At 44.5% G+C, this 13271-nt stretch overlaps 1 protein-coding gene across 2 annotated transcripts; it reads right to left on the bottom strand.

Moving 5' to 3' along the window:
- Positions 1-91: 91 nt before the first annotated feature.
- Positions 92-13184, bottom strand: LOC130402054 (proto-oncogene tyrosine-protein kinase Src-like). 2 transcript variants are annotated; one of them, XM_056606147.1, is made up of 3 exons: positions 12425-13184; positions 2356-2639; positions 92-227 (listed from the first exon to the last, which is right to left on the bottom strand). In XM_056606147.1, the coding sequence occupies exons 2-3, from the start codon at positions 2627-2629 to the stop codon at positions 124-126; spliced, it is 378 nt and encodes a 125-aa protein (XP_056462122.1). In that variant the 5' UTR covers positions 2630-2639; positions 12425-13184; the 3' UTR covers positions 92-123. The 2 variants fall into 2 exon arrangements, with proteins under 2 accessions (XP_056462122.1, XP_056462123.1); XM_056606148.1 differs by lacking the exon at positions 12425-13184 and adding an exon at positions 10465-10672.
- Between the last annotated feature and the right edge of the window lie 87 nt (positions 13185-13271).

Raw genomic sequence — 13271 nt, 5'->3', positions numbered from 1 at the left:
CTCGCGGGACTCGTTCTTATCGATTTATGTGTTAACAGCGAGAGCGGGTCGGAGACCCTGCCATCTGGACCGGCATCAGGGAGAGGTCTGGGGCACTGATACGTAATCCACGAGGGGTCCTCCTTACGTGTTGTTGACGATCTGCAGCCTGTCCCCCTTCTTGAAGGTGAGGTCGGAGGCCGTCCGTGACTCGTAGTCATACAGGGCCACGAACGTAGTGACACCGCCTGCGGGATATGGATCACAAAGCGCAACGCACACGTACGCAAACAGAACAAAGTGTTTTAGGGAAGTGGCTATTTCTCCACACCTCCCCCATTACAAATATCTCCCTAAACCAACACACACACAACTGGCTGGTAATACAGAAGTGTTATTTGTAACAAAGGTTGAAAAGTGACCGTCTATGTGGAACGATAAGCTTACACAACTTCTGTAAAGGATCATCCACGATTTGCACAGCAACCGCACCAATTAAATAATCGATCGCAAACACAGGATTAAAGCTACACACAGCTAATGTAAAAACTGAAAACAGTTACACATCATTTTATTTTGTGACCGCATTGAGCATAAAAGGCACTGCTAATGTTGGCTGGACGATATCCACTATTAAAGTCATGAATTACTTAACTGAAGCTATTATGAAAGTAATGAATGACTTATGTGACTTAAGTGGCATGACTCAAAGTTTGGTCATCAATTCTCAAAACTGATTATGAAAATAGATTGAACTAAATTTCCTCCATGGTTTGCCTTGACTGGAAAGTGCTGAACGTCTCTAGGTAATCTAGGACGCTTGGGAACCCTGATAGAAGGGGTTTTCCATGGCCATAGGCTGCACGAGCCGGCGGAAACCGTAGGATTTCTCCAGCCAATCATCGATTTATTTGTTAAAGAGAGATCGAGAGAGACGGAGGGCAGTAAATCTATCTTCTGATGTGGCGCCGATCTCTCCAGACAGAGTTGTATTAGGACAACCATCTGGCCAGTCTAGACACTTAACAGTCCAATGTCATCAGCCAGTATCCCCTCATCGCCCTGACATGATTAAAACGTGTGACATTGATGTTGCATCAAACATCTCAGTATTTGCTGTGACCTCATGTGATTATGGGTCAGTGTGTAGCACACATGGAGTATGTCAGACATGATCAGACCTATTCATATCGATGGCATCCTATTGATTACTGCTCTGCTACGAGCGGCCGGGTCACTGAAGAAGACCTCCAGTGATTGTATCAAATAATAGATGTTTTTCCATTTGTTTGTGTAACTCAGATTATATTTTGTAGCTGGCTCCATGCGAAATTTTATTTTAGTTACCTACTAGATTGACGTGTAATGAGAGTCCAGATCTTCCAAGTGATTCTTTCATTCAGCATTAACATCCACTTGCGCAGCACTTTATGCCAAGATACCAAAAAAATAATAATCCATGCTATAGCACAACATCATGATGCTTATGATCGACAATTTGATGCCAGTGATCAATACCTTGATTACATTATAATCAACCAATCATCGATATCACGTCAATATTTTACATATTTAGATTTAGTATTTTACATACTATTGGATAGAATAAAATCAAATCGAAATGACATGTATTGATGTGAACTTGACTGATGGGATAGAACAACCATGTCCTTTTTAGCAATCTTGCAGATGGCCTTTTTATCTTTTTACTACCTGGCCAGCAGACTGGGATTAAAGCAATTATGTTCATATTCTTCCACGTCCCCATGTATGGGGACGTGTCCAGCAGTGCAGCAGTGTTATTCACAATCACACTATCACCCCCACCTCCCGATGCTTTTTTCCAATATTCCAGTTCCTTCAGTACATCACAGCGTGTGACAATGCCTTTTACCTTAGCACTAATAAGGACTTGAGCGACCCTCACATAACACGTACAATGACCCATTTCGGGTGATATAAGACGTGGCCCTTCAAGCAGAAAATGAAAATGCACTCATTTGTGTTATTGTTTTGTGGCTTCCATATCGCAGAGAGTTGTTTTTGCTTTTAAGAAGAATAGGATGTTGTTTCAGACGCATACCAGTGATTGAAGTCCCTGGATTTAAATCACATTTCTGCGACACGCACTGCATCAAACAGCCTTACATCTCAGTGTCATAGATGTAGTATGTCTCCAATACAAATTCACCAAAGAAGATATATAAGCGACAGAACCTTCACACATTAGCACTTATAGTGAAATTCCTCATGAAATATAATGCTAACAATAAAATTTGATTAAAGACAACATCAAAGAAATGTAATGATCAGAAAGCAGCATTGGTCTTCCAGCTGGCCCCCATAACCCCTCTGGCCCGGCCGTCGGGGGCCTACCTGACAGCGGGCCCCTCTGGGGCGAGGTGAGCGTGCCCGTGTGGTCCACGCCTCCGAACAGCGCCAGCTCCGGGGTGTTTGAGGGCGCGTGCTGGTGCTGCCCCCGGTGCTCCCGCCGGCCCGTCCCCGCCGCGGGGCTCCGGTTGGGGGTCTGGGTCTGCTGGGCCGGCCCCAGGTGGTGGAAGTGTCCGCTGTCCGAGCCGGTGCCGATGGTCCCGTCCAGGCTCATGGAGCGCTGGCCGGGCTCCTTGGGCTTGCTCTTGCCCGCCCCCATGTGCGCGGACCTGGGCGGGGCGGAGGTCACAAGGAGGGGGGGGGGGGGGGGGGTCAGTGGGATTCAGCTGGACTCACTCACTGGCTGCTGTCCCGTCACGCACAGCCCTGCTCCTACGACTGGGCACTGCTGCACTGTGGTCTGAGCCTCTTGATACTGTGGGGGATTATTTGTTCCTCCTCTTGGTCATTGGGATAAAGGGACTCTCTTTACTACGTAACGCTTTTTTTTATCCTAAACTCTCTTACAGGTTTTCTACCGAAAATCGTACTTTTGGGGTATGCCTCCATGTTGCACCGTCCCAGTTCAGTGTGACCGTACTCGGCCACAAGAACACTTCTCACCAGGAGGTCATGGAGGGAGAGACCGTACAGAACAACACCTTTGACAGAAACATTTTAATTCATTCAAACATTTTAATTTATTCAGAATATGCCCCATATGCCGCATGGCATTGTCGCATTATCGACAATTATATCAATCTAGAAGGACCACATATTCATATAGCCATTGTGAAGGTCACATCAACCTTTTACTAAATAAATATAAAATAGGAATCCATGATTAATTTATGGAACAACATAAACATGTATGACCACTTCAAGGGATTCTAATTTTTTCCTAGATCAACATTCTTATACAATATTTAATTTTCCATAACTTAACCGTTGCCCCTCATTGGACTCAATTCAACTCAAAACATAATTGTTCCATGAGATCAGCTATAAATTATATGGGGGGGGGAAGGAACAGAGATGTATCACTAACTTCTTGTTTTATCTCTGACCACTGACACTTCGCCGCACCGCTGCGGCCGTAAGCCACTGTAGTCGTGCTAGCTAGCTGGCGCTCCATACGTGGTAATGCTGCAGTTCTTCCAGGTACAGTCAGCTCCCAAGAACGCGAAGACTAACAGGATAAAACACCTTGAAGTAACTAATGTACACACACGCACACACACACACACATACGCGGGCGCATGTGCGTACGTTCACACACCCTTCAGACTCAAGGCCATGCTATCGGTCAAATGGATCTGCCGAGAATCAATAACGAAAACAAAAAAATAACAATGTTCAAATTAATCTTATTTCTCTTCCAAAGTTGCAATGGGGAGTACATCCTTCCTGCTCTCAGGGCCTGATAGTAACATGTTAGACCCTTCAGGTTGGTCATTCGCCAGCACAGAACTAAACCAATAACCAAAGAAGAGACTAACTTTGTCAGGAAGCCAGGCTTACGGTTTGTAATAAGTTAACCATTCATTTCCTTTTAGGGAATTCTCATACTGATTCTAGGGTGACTCAGTATGAGACTGTCTTTTTTAAGCTTGTTCAACAGAGGCGTGCAAACACTTTTTGTGAATATTGAACTTCTCAGTTTCAGACCGTGTGTATGCTGTGTGTGTGAGTGTTGTGAGAGCAGCTGTTCCTTAATTCCCATGAACACAGAGTTTGTCATAAGACACAACCCCCCCCCTACCAGCCAACCAGCATATCAGACGCAAGCCTTTCTGACAGACCAGAGTGTGACTAACAGCGACGACGAGAAGTGGAACAGGAAAAAGGGCTGTAAAAAGAACCGCGTGGGCGCCTTGTCGTGGCGGGCCCACGGACAGCTGTGGACTCGTGGGTGGAGAGGGAGAGAGACAGACAGAGAGTGCGAGAGAGAGAGAGAGACAGACAGAGAGTGCGAGAGAGAGACAGAGACAGAGACAGAGAGAGAGAGAGAGAGAGAGCGAGAGAGAGAGAGAGAGAGAGAGAGAGAGAGAGAGAGAGAGAGAGAGAGAGAGAGAGAGAGAGAGAGAGAGAGAGAGAGAGACCGAACACAGCAGTCACACACGCAGGTAGGGGAATTCTCATGAACAAGAACATATCCCGCTGAGGGAATGTGTGGGTGGATCGATACGCGCGCGTGTGTGTGTGTGTGTGTGTGTGTGTGTGTGTGTGTGTGTGTGTGTGTGTGTGTGTGTGTGTGTGTGTGTGTGTGTGTGTGTGTGTGTGTGTGTGTGTGTGTGTGTGTGTGTGTGCGATTGCATTGCAGTGACTTCATGCGTACGTGTGTGTTCACGCAGTCTTTGATTCAACCCCTGCCAGGCCCTGATCTGCCACGGTAGGGAGGTGGTGGTGGTGTGGGGGGGGGGGGGGGGGGGGGGGGTAACATATCCTATGGTGCAGAACTGACTCACACACAGAGACAGGCCCCAAGGCCTGATGCAAAAGATAGGTCAACGTGGGCAGTGGCAAGCCGCTCAATTAGGCCGAGAGGCCAGCTGGATGGAGGTGGGGGTGGGGGAGTGGGGTTAATGGACTTTGGGTCTGGTTGGTTGGTACCGCCCGGAGCTAGCCCGGAGATGACGCGCAAGCTTTGGGTTCCGTCAAAAGGACAACGTGTTGTGGGTCGGTTGCTGCTGGCCGCCAACCGACCAAATTGTTGTAAACCAACCGTTGATGTTGAACGAGGAACGAGGAATTTAGAAAAAAATATTCACAGAGAATTCTATGACCGACTGAACGCACACGGTCCGACCGCCAATAGAATTGAAGTCTACATTGAAGACTATGAACGTTTGAGGTTAAAAAAAACACCTATAAATCTTTTCAAACTTAGACTGCAAATTTGTAATAAATATGATTGCATGATGCCAGTGATGGATTGTAAAGATAACACTGAGTTATCACTAGGCCTGTCACGATAACAAATTTTTCTGGGCGATTAATTGCCCCAGGAATTATTGCGATAAGCGATAATATTGCCGTTTTTCAACTAATTTAATGATAAAGTACACCCTTTCGAAGATCAATAAACCTTTATTTTTAAAGAACACTGGAACTGGGCGTCTGGAAGACATTTAAAATATCCAGAATAAATTAACAAAACAACCAAAAACAATCTATTATTAACAAAAAATGCTCTTGAATAAAAACCAAACACCACCAAAAACAATAAATAAAATTGAAACACTAAATAAAAAGGATGTAAACACGATTGCGCCAGGACTCCGCCTCCCACACAGACAATGCAACAAGTTAGTAGCCGCGTTTACATGGCACATCTGATCCGCATCTGATCCGCATCGATTTCTATGCGGCATAGCTGTTCCTAAAATGTGTTCCGAATGTAGGCTACTACTGTATACATGGCAGTAACAAAAGTGTCCGTTCTGTCTCTCGCGCACACCTGACACATCTCTGGACCGGCGGCGACATAATGTATGTCTTATCACTATCGGGGATTTTAAATTAGATTTTAATGAAAGCACAGCAGGAGAGAGCTTTTCTCTGCCTGCTCCTTCAATTAAGAAGGAGGAGGACAGCGCAGCAACGTCAATTTCTCGTCAGATCTTTATATTTACCTTAAGCTCCGCCGCAAACAAGAGGAATTTGGATGCGAGTCTGCAGCCAAGACTGGTGGTGGGAGAGAGTATTTAGTGACCAGGAATCCTCGAAGGTCCATTTGCGAACTACTGCAGCTGCCATCTCTCTAAGTTAAGAAGTATTTTAACGTTCAGCCTGCAAAAGTACTACTAGTAGCCTACTCATTTACAGTTACCTCGGACGCGCGCGGACCCATGGCGCGGACACTACGATACGCGAACACGTCATTAATAAACACCCATGTCCCGTCGCTTAGCAACCGGACACGCTTACCGGACTACTTTTACGGAGTGATAACAAAGACGTGAATCAGGCAATAAATCCACTTTCCTTGACAGCGGTGAAGTTCGGTGTGCTTAAAAGTACCGACGGAGCTCAGTGGACCAATTGCGAACTACTGCGGCTGCTCTAAGTTAAACCCCAATCTATTCGGAATAACATACATGGCGATTAAAACGGACTACACCACCTCTTCTATTCGGCATAGAATCTATGCCGAACAGATAATTGTATTCCGAATGAGGCGTACATGATCATTTTCTGTTCCGCATAGAAATCTATGCGGAACAGATGTGTCCATGTCAACGCGGCTGCTGACACTTGACGAGGGGGTTTACTCGTTGTGCCCTGTAATTATGAGCCGGAGCCCGATTTCAACCCGACATTTGTTACTGAGGTCTACCGTTCTAAATATATATAATATATATAAATATATATAATGCATAGAACGCCGGTCACTATCGGGAAAATAAGCCCCGACAGGGCGAACAGGTGACCGACGCGCAGCGGAGGTGTCTTGCTTCACCCTGAAGGGGCTTATTTTAATGACCGGCGACGTTCTATACTACATCATCCCGCTTATTACAAGGCTACTTGCCAAGACGAAAAAATAACTTCACATGGTCTGTCTTTTTACAATTTATTCATTAGCAGCATTCGTAGTGTTGATTAGCAGAGAAATCCTTCACAGACGTTGACGTTGCTTAGCAAACGAAGACGCTGGGGTTGACAAGTTACCGGACTATCTATTCAAGTGAACGGAGCGTTCCACGGCATTGAGAAGACCCGTGTAATAAAAGGCCTATAATATTTCTGTTTATGGCATAGATTTCTTCTCAGATTAGGCCAATAAAGCAATGATTTAAAAAATATAGTTATTATTGCAATTATTGCGGCCGGCAAAAAATTATCGCTCATTTTAATTTATCGCGCAATTAATTGATTTATTGCATATCGCGACAGGCCTAGTTATCACTCTGCGCAAATAAAGTCAATCCCCATCCTCTTGCCAAGAGACCACTTTAGCCAGCTGTTGAATGACCTTGAAGCCACAGCCTTTTTGGAATGTGCCAAGCAAGTCATTGAATGCTAATACTATGCTTAATTTAAACATACTAACACTCTAGCTCAATACATTATAGAGCCCCATCGTGCTCCCCAGTGTAGACCCATATTAAACAGGGCTGGTTTGCTCCATGACCATTTGCCTCTGCATGAGAAGCATCAAAGTCCATCCGCTTTGGTCTGTGGATCGGCACAGCTTCTTCTCCCCAGCTATGTGGCCATATGATAGGATATAGTCGCCACTCAAATAGCACGCTTGTTAACCGTGGAATTTCTTTGCAAGGTATTACATTTACTGGCTGAGGAGGAAAGGAAAAGCCCCAGCGAAAGATAACACAGAGACAGAGAGAGAGAGAGAGAGAGAGAGAGAGAGAGAGAGAGAGAGAGAGAGACAAAGAGAGACAGAGAGACAGAGAGAGACAGAGAGAGAGAGAGAGAGTGAGAGACAGAGAGAGAGAGAGAGAGAGAGAGTGAGAGACAGAGACAGAGACAGAGACAGAGACAGAGACAGAGACAGAGACAGAGACAGAGAGAGAGAGAGAGAGAGAGAGAGAGAGAGAGAGAGAGTCCTCTTCTTGAGATGGTAGGTTTAAGCCTTCAGCCTTTTACAGAACACTTAATCTATCTAAAACTCTACCGAATAGCAGCAGTGAAGCTAGTAGACTATTAGGACACAATGAACCTACTACCCATTCAATGTATTCACTGATCAACTTGGTGTTGGTTGGGATTACAGAGCAGCCAGTGTAAAAGGTTCTTGCTCAGGAGCATTTCCTGCCTTTTCAAGTTCAAGCTTTTCTTATCTTTTGATCTACTTTCATTTAATTAATTGAGTGAGTTTGTTAGGGCATATGCTACATTACTTTAATAGAGTGATTAGCTGTGTATCTTGTCCAATGATGCATTGAATGTATTAATGACTCATGAATAATCATTACATATAAGACAACTACGTGCATCCAGCAGTGGTACAGGTACTGGATTAGTAGCACCGCGGCAATCAGCCATGCATAACAAATATAAAGATGTTGACTGCATAATAGTGCCCTGCTATAGAAGAATAAAAAATGCATGATGATACTGTAGATGGATAGCATTAGCAAATGTATGTGCATCAGACTAAAAGCATGAAGAGAAAAAGTGACTTAAAAGAAGAAGGTAGGCTACATATTTGATTGTGTAGAACAGAAGCAACAGTATTATGAATCGCAGATGTTCGGATTGCACACTGAAGACTGTGTTTGCGCTAAACATAATTTCCACAAAAATGTGACTCGGATACATAGTGCTCTCGCAAGCCATTTGTTGTTATGTTATATTGTTGTACCATTTCTATTGGAATGAGGCACCAGAGACCGACTCGGATTAATGATCACACTAGAACCTTGCTAAGCTTATCAGCACCATTATATGTGCATATCAGCACCATGCACAAGCACATCAACAAAGTCAATCTCACCCACACCTCAGCACGAGAAATTATTATGGGAAACACAAAGAAAATTAAAACATAAAATAGAAAGAGTTGGCCAATAAAAGTGCTCAGTAAAATCGAGAACCTGCTCAATGGGGCCTGTCCCTACTTCAACATCTCTGAACGGCCTTGCCAAAACACTGCACTTGGTTGTCTTAAAGTCGCTGCAAGTAAACAAATTGTCTTGCTGCCTCCGGTGAACTGGCTGTCCCTCTGACATCACGAAGTGGCCTCATCCCAACAACAACACATCTGACCGGCTTCTGACACTCAACACTTAAAGTGGGAGAGGGAGAGGGAGAGGAAGAGGGAGAGTGGGAGGGAGGGGAAGAGGGAGAGGGAGAGGGAGGAAAAGAGGGAGGGGAAGAGGGAGAGAGGGAGAGGGAGAGAAACTATTGACAGAAGGAATTAAAGGGAGAAGACGTGAGAGGGGGGGATTCAGGAAGAGCGTGGTGGGTTTGAGGAAGGGTATGAAATGTGCCGGCAAGCACCAAAAAAGACATCCTGAGCAGCAGGGAGGTAGGAAGAAGAAAAGGGAAGGGGAGAGTGAGTGGCCATGGGGAATTGTGAGAAGAGCAGAATGTGGCAGTGGAGGCAACAAAGGCATGATCCTCAAATCCATTATTACACAAGGGTAAGTATCAAAGTCTCATTCCAGAGGAGATATTCTCATTGCTCGGGGAGTTGCGTTGGGACTCGTCATGCTCAAACGCGTGTGACTTACACACGTTTGAGGAGGATAACATCAGTGTCACAGGAGTGATGAAGTTGGGTAGTTTTTTTTTTAAATTTGATTGGATCTAAAGAACACTGGGCTTCCTTCAAAACCTTTGACTGCCACAAAGAGAGTTCACGAGAGTTGGAATTAGGGTTTTCAATTATTATTTGGATCATTTACTTTCTGGTGTATGGGTGTGCATGATATTGAATAACTATATAGTAACTAAACATGTGAAATGAGGAGGACGAAAGCAAGCAAAGTAGAATTGAGATCACTGAGGAGGAAAAAGGAGTGGAGTTTTATACACTGCTGAATAGCGACAGCCACTTCTGTTAGCCCAGGAATGTGACATATCAAGATGGACACTTCCAATTGCCTCAGACCTTCTCTGTGACCTTCTCCATCTTTCATATACCCCACAAATTCATGTATCTCCACTTCACATTCCTACAGTCACACAGAAAAAAGAGAGACACGTGCCTTCCCACGTACTCAATCCTGTGTGAGATCTCAGATTCGAAGACCTGGGTGCTCGCATAATCTAAGCACTGACATAACAAAAAAGAAATCACCTCTCATGCTGTATCATTTCTACGGTAAACAAAAGCAACTCCATCTTTCCTCTGCTTCCTCAGACAGTGCTGGTTAGCAGGATGGTGTGTTAAGTTTGGCTCTGACAGAGGCCCGTGAGTCATAACAGAGCGGAGCGGTAGTCAACCTGCTGTTCCTCAGAGAGGGAGCACGACCTCAGAGCCACGCCTCCGCCAAACACAACACTCGCGGGCGGCAGACACTTTCATGTGCCCAGTCCTTGTCCTTTGATAGTGGTGTGCGTGTTTGTGTGTGCGTGTGTGTGTATATATATATATATATATATATATATATATATGTGTGTGCTTTTTTTTTTCTCAGTGCTAACCTCAAAAGAAAATCAGAATCCTAGCTGCATAAATCTTGCACATCATATACTGCACACCCACAGGCCAAAATATAGACATTGTTTGGACCATTATTACAAAAGTCTGATCCGAGTTGTTGTCGTCCAGTAAGATGCTCTCGGCCTATGTCCTGGATGGTGAGGTGGACCACATCCACATGAGACCCAGGGCCAGGAGTATGCTTTATAAAGGGATGAGAGAACAGTATGTTTGTATTTAGGTAACCCCTGCATACATGGTGAAACTGCAAGGCAGCCCACATCAAACGACAGCTGATGGACCATCATGCTTCTTCTGAAGCCCTTTGCTTTTGACGTTCTCTCACAAAAGCATTTCATTATATATTATTCCAGATACTTCTGGATTAGAAAAAAAATACAAATGGGTGTGTGCCCTTCCAGGTCACACACTCCAGTGTATGACTGGAATGTAACATTCTAAAATTGGCTCTGACCTTGCAATTGTCTATCAAATAAAAGCCAGTGCACAGTCACAGAGAGAGGGCATGAGAAGAGAGGGAGGAGAGCAGAGTCAGAGGGCGGCTGCCAGCTGATAAAACCTACTTCCGTTTTCTGTCCATCATTGAGTGAACAGGCCGGCCTACAATTGTTTCTGGCGATGAGGATGGCTGCTGTATAATTAGCTCTTGTTCCATTCAGTGCCACAAAGAATAGGGAAGCAAAACATGAAAAGTCCCAAACCCACTATTGAAGTCCAGACCCTTAGAGGGAAGAGAGAGAGAGAGAGAGAGAGAGAGAGAGAGAGAGAGAGAGAGAGAGAGAGAGAGAGAGAGAGAGAGAGAGAGAGAGAGAGAGAGAGAGAGAGAGAGAGAGAGAGACTTACTAAGCCATCTAAATGTGGGCTATCTAAATGCTTACTGAGCTATCTAAATGTTCATATGGACACTAATTCATTCTAAAACATCGAATAGGCTTTCAAAATCAAGAACATATTATGAATACAATTATTTATTTTTAAAAAGGTCATAAGTTGATCATGAACAGCCCTGACTTTCTTTGCCTACTGTATAAAAACCAACAAATCGATTTAATGAAAACAAAGACTACCTAGACGTTTGCATTCTCTACTCATTAGTAGGCCTATCACTCAACGCTTGAATCCCCCAAAACGGGCTGCGACCAAAATATAATCGTATTCATGTTATATAATTGCATAGTCCGAATAATTCCGACCTGAATAAACATGTTGACCAACACGTGTGCGGGATTATACAGGGACAATTACTAAAGATACATGGATCATCCACATAATTACAATGCTATTTCCACGGGATTCCCACCAGTTGTTTTCAGACAACCTGTGTTCCTAGCAGCGAGGGGTGGGGTAGTGGGAGCCTGCACGGGCAACAGCAGCTGTCACAATGAGCCGCGTGAGCCATCAGAAAGAATAGAAGGATAGAAAAGAAACAGTCGCATAGTAGCCCATGCCAGTACATTAAACCAAGAGTAAACAGATATTCAAGATGGATTTGTGAATGGGGAAAGGCATGATAAGAAGACAGGACTGTTAGCCGTGTGTCTGACTCTACACAGCCCACATAGTGCAGCACTTACGCGGCCTGATGAATCAAAACAGGTGCTGTTACAACTCCATTTTGAAATTCGATGGATAGTGTCATGATATTCTAAAGCGTTTTCCCCATTTTATACCGCAGTGTCATCTTGGGTAAAGGCATCAGATATTCGACCATTCCCCATCGCGAGCATCGCATATAAATGGGGGTATTCTCGAGCACGAGAGGCACCGGGCAATGGCCACATGAAGCCTCCGTTACACTGGCCTGTAACAATGAAACACACACCGCTCTAACGAATACTACATTTATCTTTTTTTGCATCACAATAACTCTTATAGGCTATATGAAAGCTCGTAATTCTTCACAATAGCTTTTAAATTGGCGTAAATAGCCTATCTACTCACCTTTTAATGCGTCCTGAGATTGATTCTTAAATCACAGACGCGCGAACGAGATGTTCAATTAAATTCTAACCGCTGTCCTCATTAGAGAAATAATGGAAACGGATATCCAGCTGCTGTTGAACCTTGGCCAGACCACAAATCCCATTTAGCGTATTTGGGAAGCGCGGAGAGAGGTCATGACGGATTCGGCTTTGATGAGGTGAGGGGCACAACTCCCGGCTGCAGCAAATGACACAAGACCTACTGTTGTGGTTCCCTGGAAAAACGCTACGGTTTGATCACTACATAGACCGCAATTCATGCGACGAAATGTATCGGCAAACACAAGCGATCTAGTAAAAACATGCCTATTGAGTGGAAAGGCACGCGCACAACGCTCCACTGACGAAACCACGATGCACAAATGATAGGTAGGCTGTATTACGCACTTTACGCAGCTAGATGGCGTCAAGAATCACGTCCGGACACTGATATTGACATGATGGTCGTATTACGCACGCTGTAGTAGGCCTCGGTATCCCCTCTTCAGTTGGTAACGAATGGATTGTACGTAGCCTACATATTTAAAGCAATAAATGGTTATGAAACTGAAACATTTTGCACACATCATCACGTGTTAGATACTGGTTTGAATACGGACACCGCTCATCGTAGCAGATGTTGGCTTTTAGACATTTCACAACGATGGCGTATAAATAGGCTTTTTGGTCAGGGACCTTTGGATATAGTCGTCCTACGTCATGATCCAATTTGAAGCTACCTTGGGACGAAGATAATTAAGAACATGACAATCTCAATTTAATATTGAGCAGTGATTCATTAAAAAAAATGCATATTTAAAAAGCAG

This window comes from Gadus chalcogrammus, chromosome 13, assembly GCF_026213295.1.
Source record: "Gadus chalcogrammus isolate NIFS_2021 chromosome 13, NIFS_Gcha_1.0, whole genome shotgun sequence".
Taxonomy (NCBI): domain Eukaryota; kingdom Metazoa; phylum Chordata; class Actinopteri; order Gadiformes; family Gadidae; genus Gadus; species Gadus chalcogrammus.
The sequence above is the reverse complement of the archived record's forward strand: the minus strand, read 5'-3'. Positions and strand labels throughout refer to the sequence as shown.

What these genes read in the sequence shown, in the direction of transcription:
- LOC130402054 (XM_056606147.1), bottom strand. Translation starts at nt 2,629, where the DNA reads ATGGGGGCGGGCAAGAGCAAGCCCAAGGAGCCCGGCCAGCGCTCCATG. An exon ending in CCAGAGGGGCCCGCTGTCAG is followed by an intron (nt 228 to 2,355) that starts GTAGGCCCCCGA and finishes CATATCCCGCAG; the next exon opens with GCGGTGTCACTACGTTCGTG.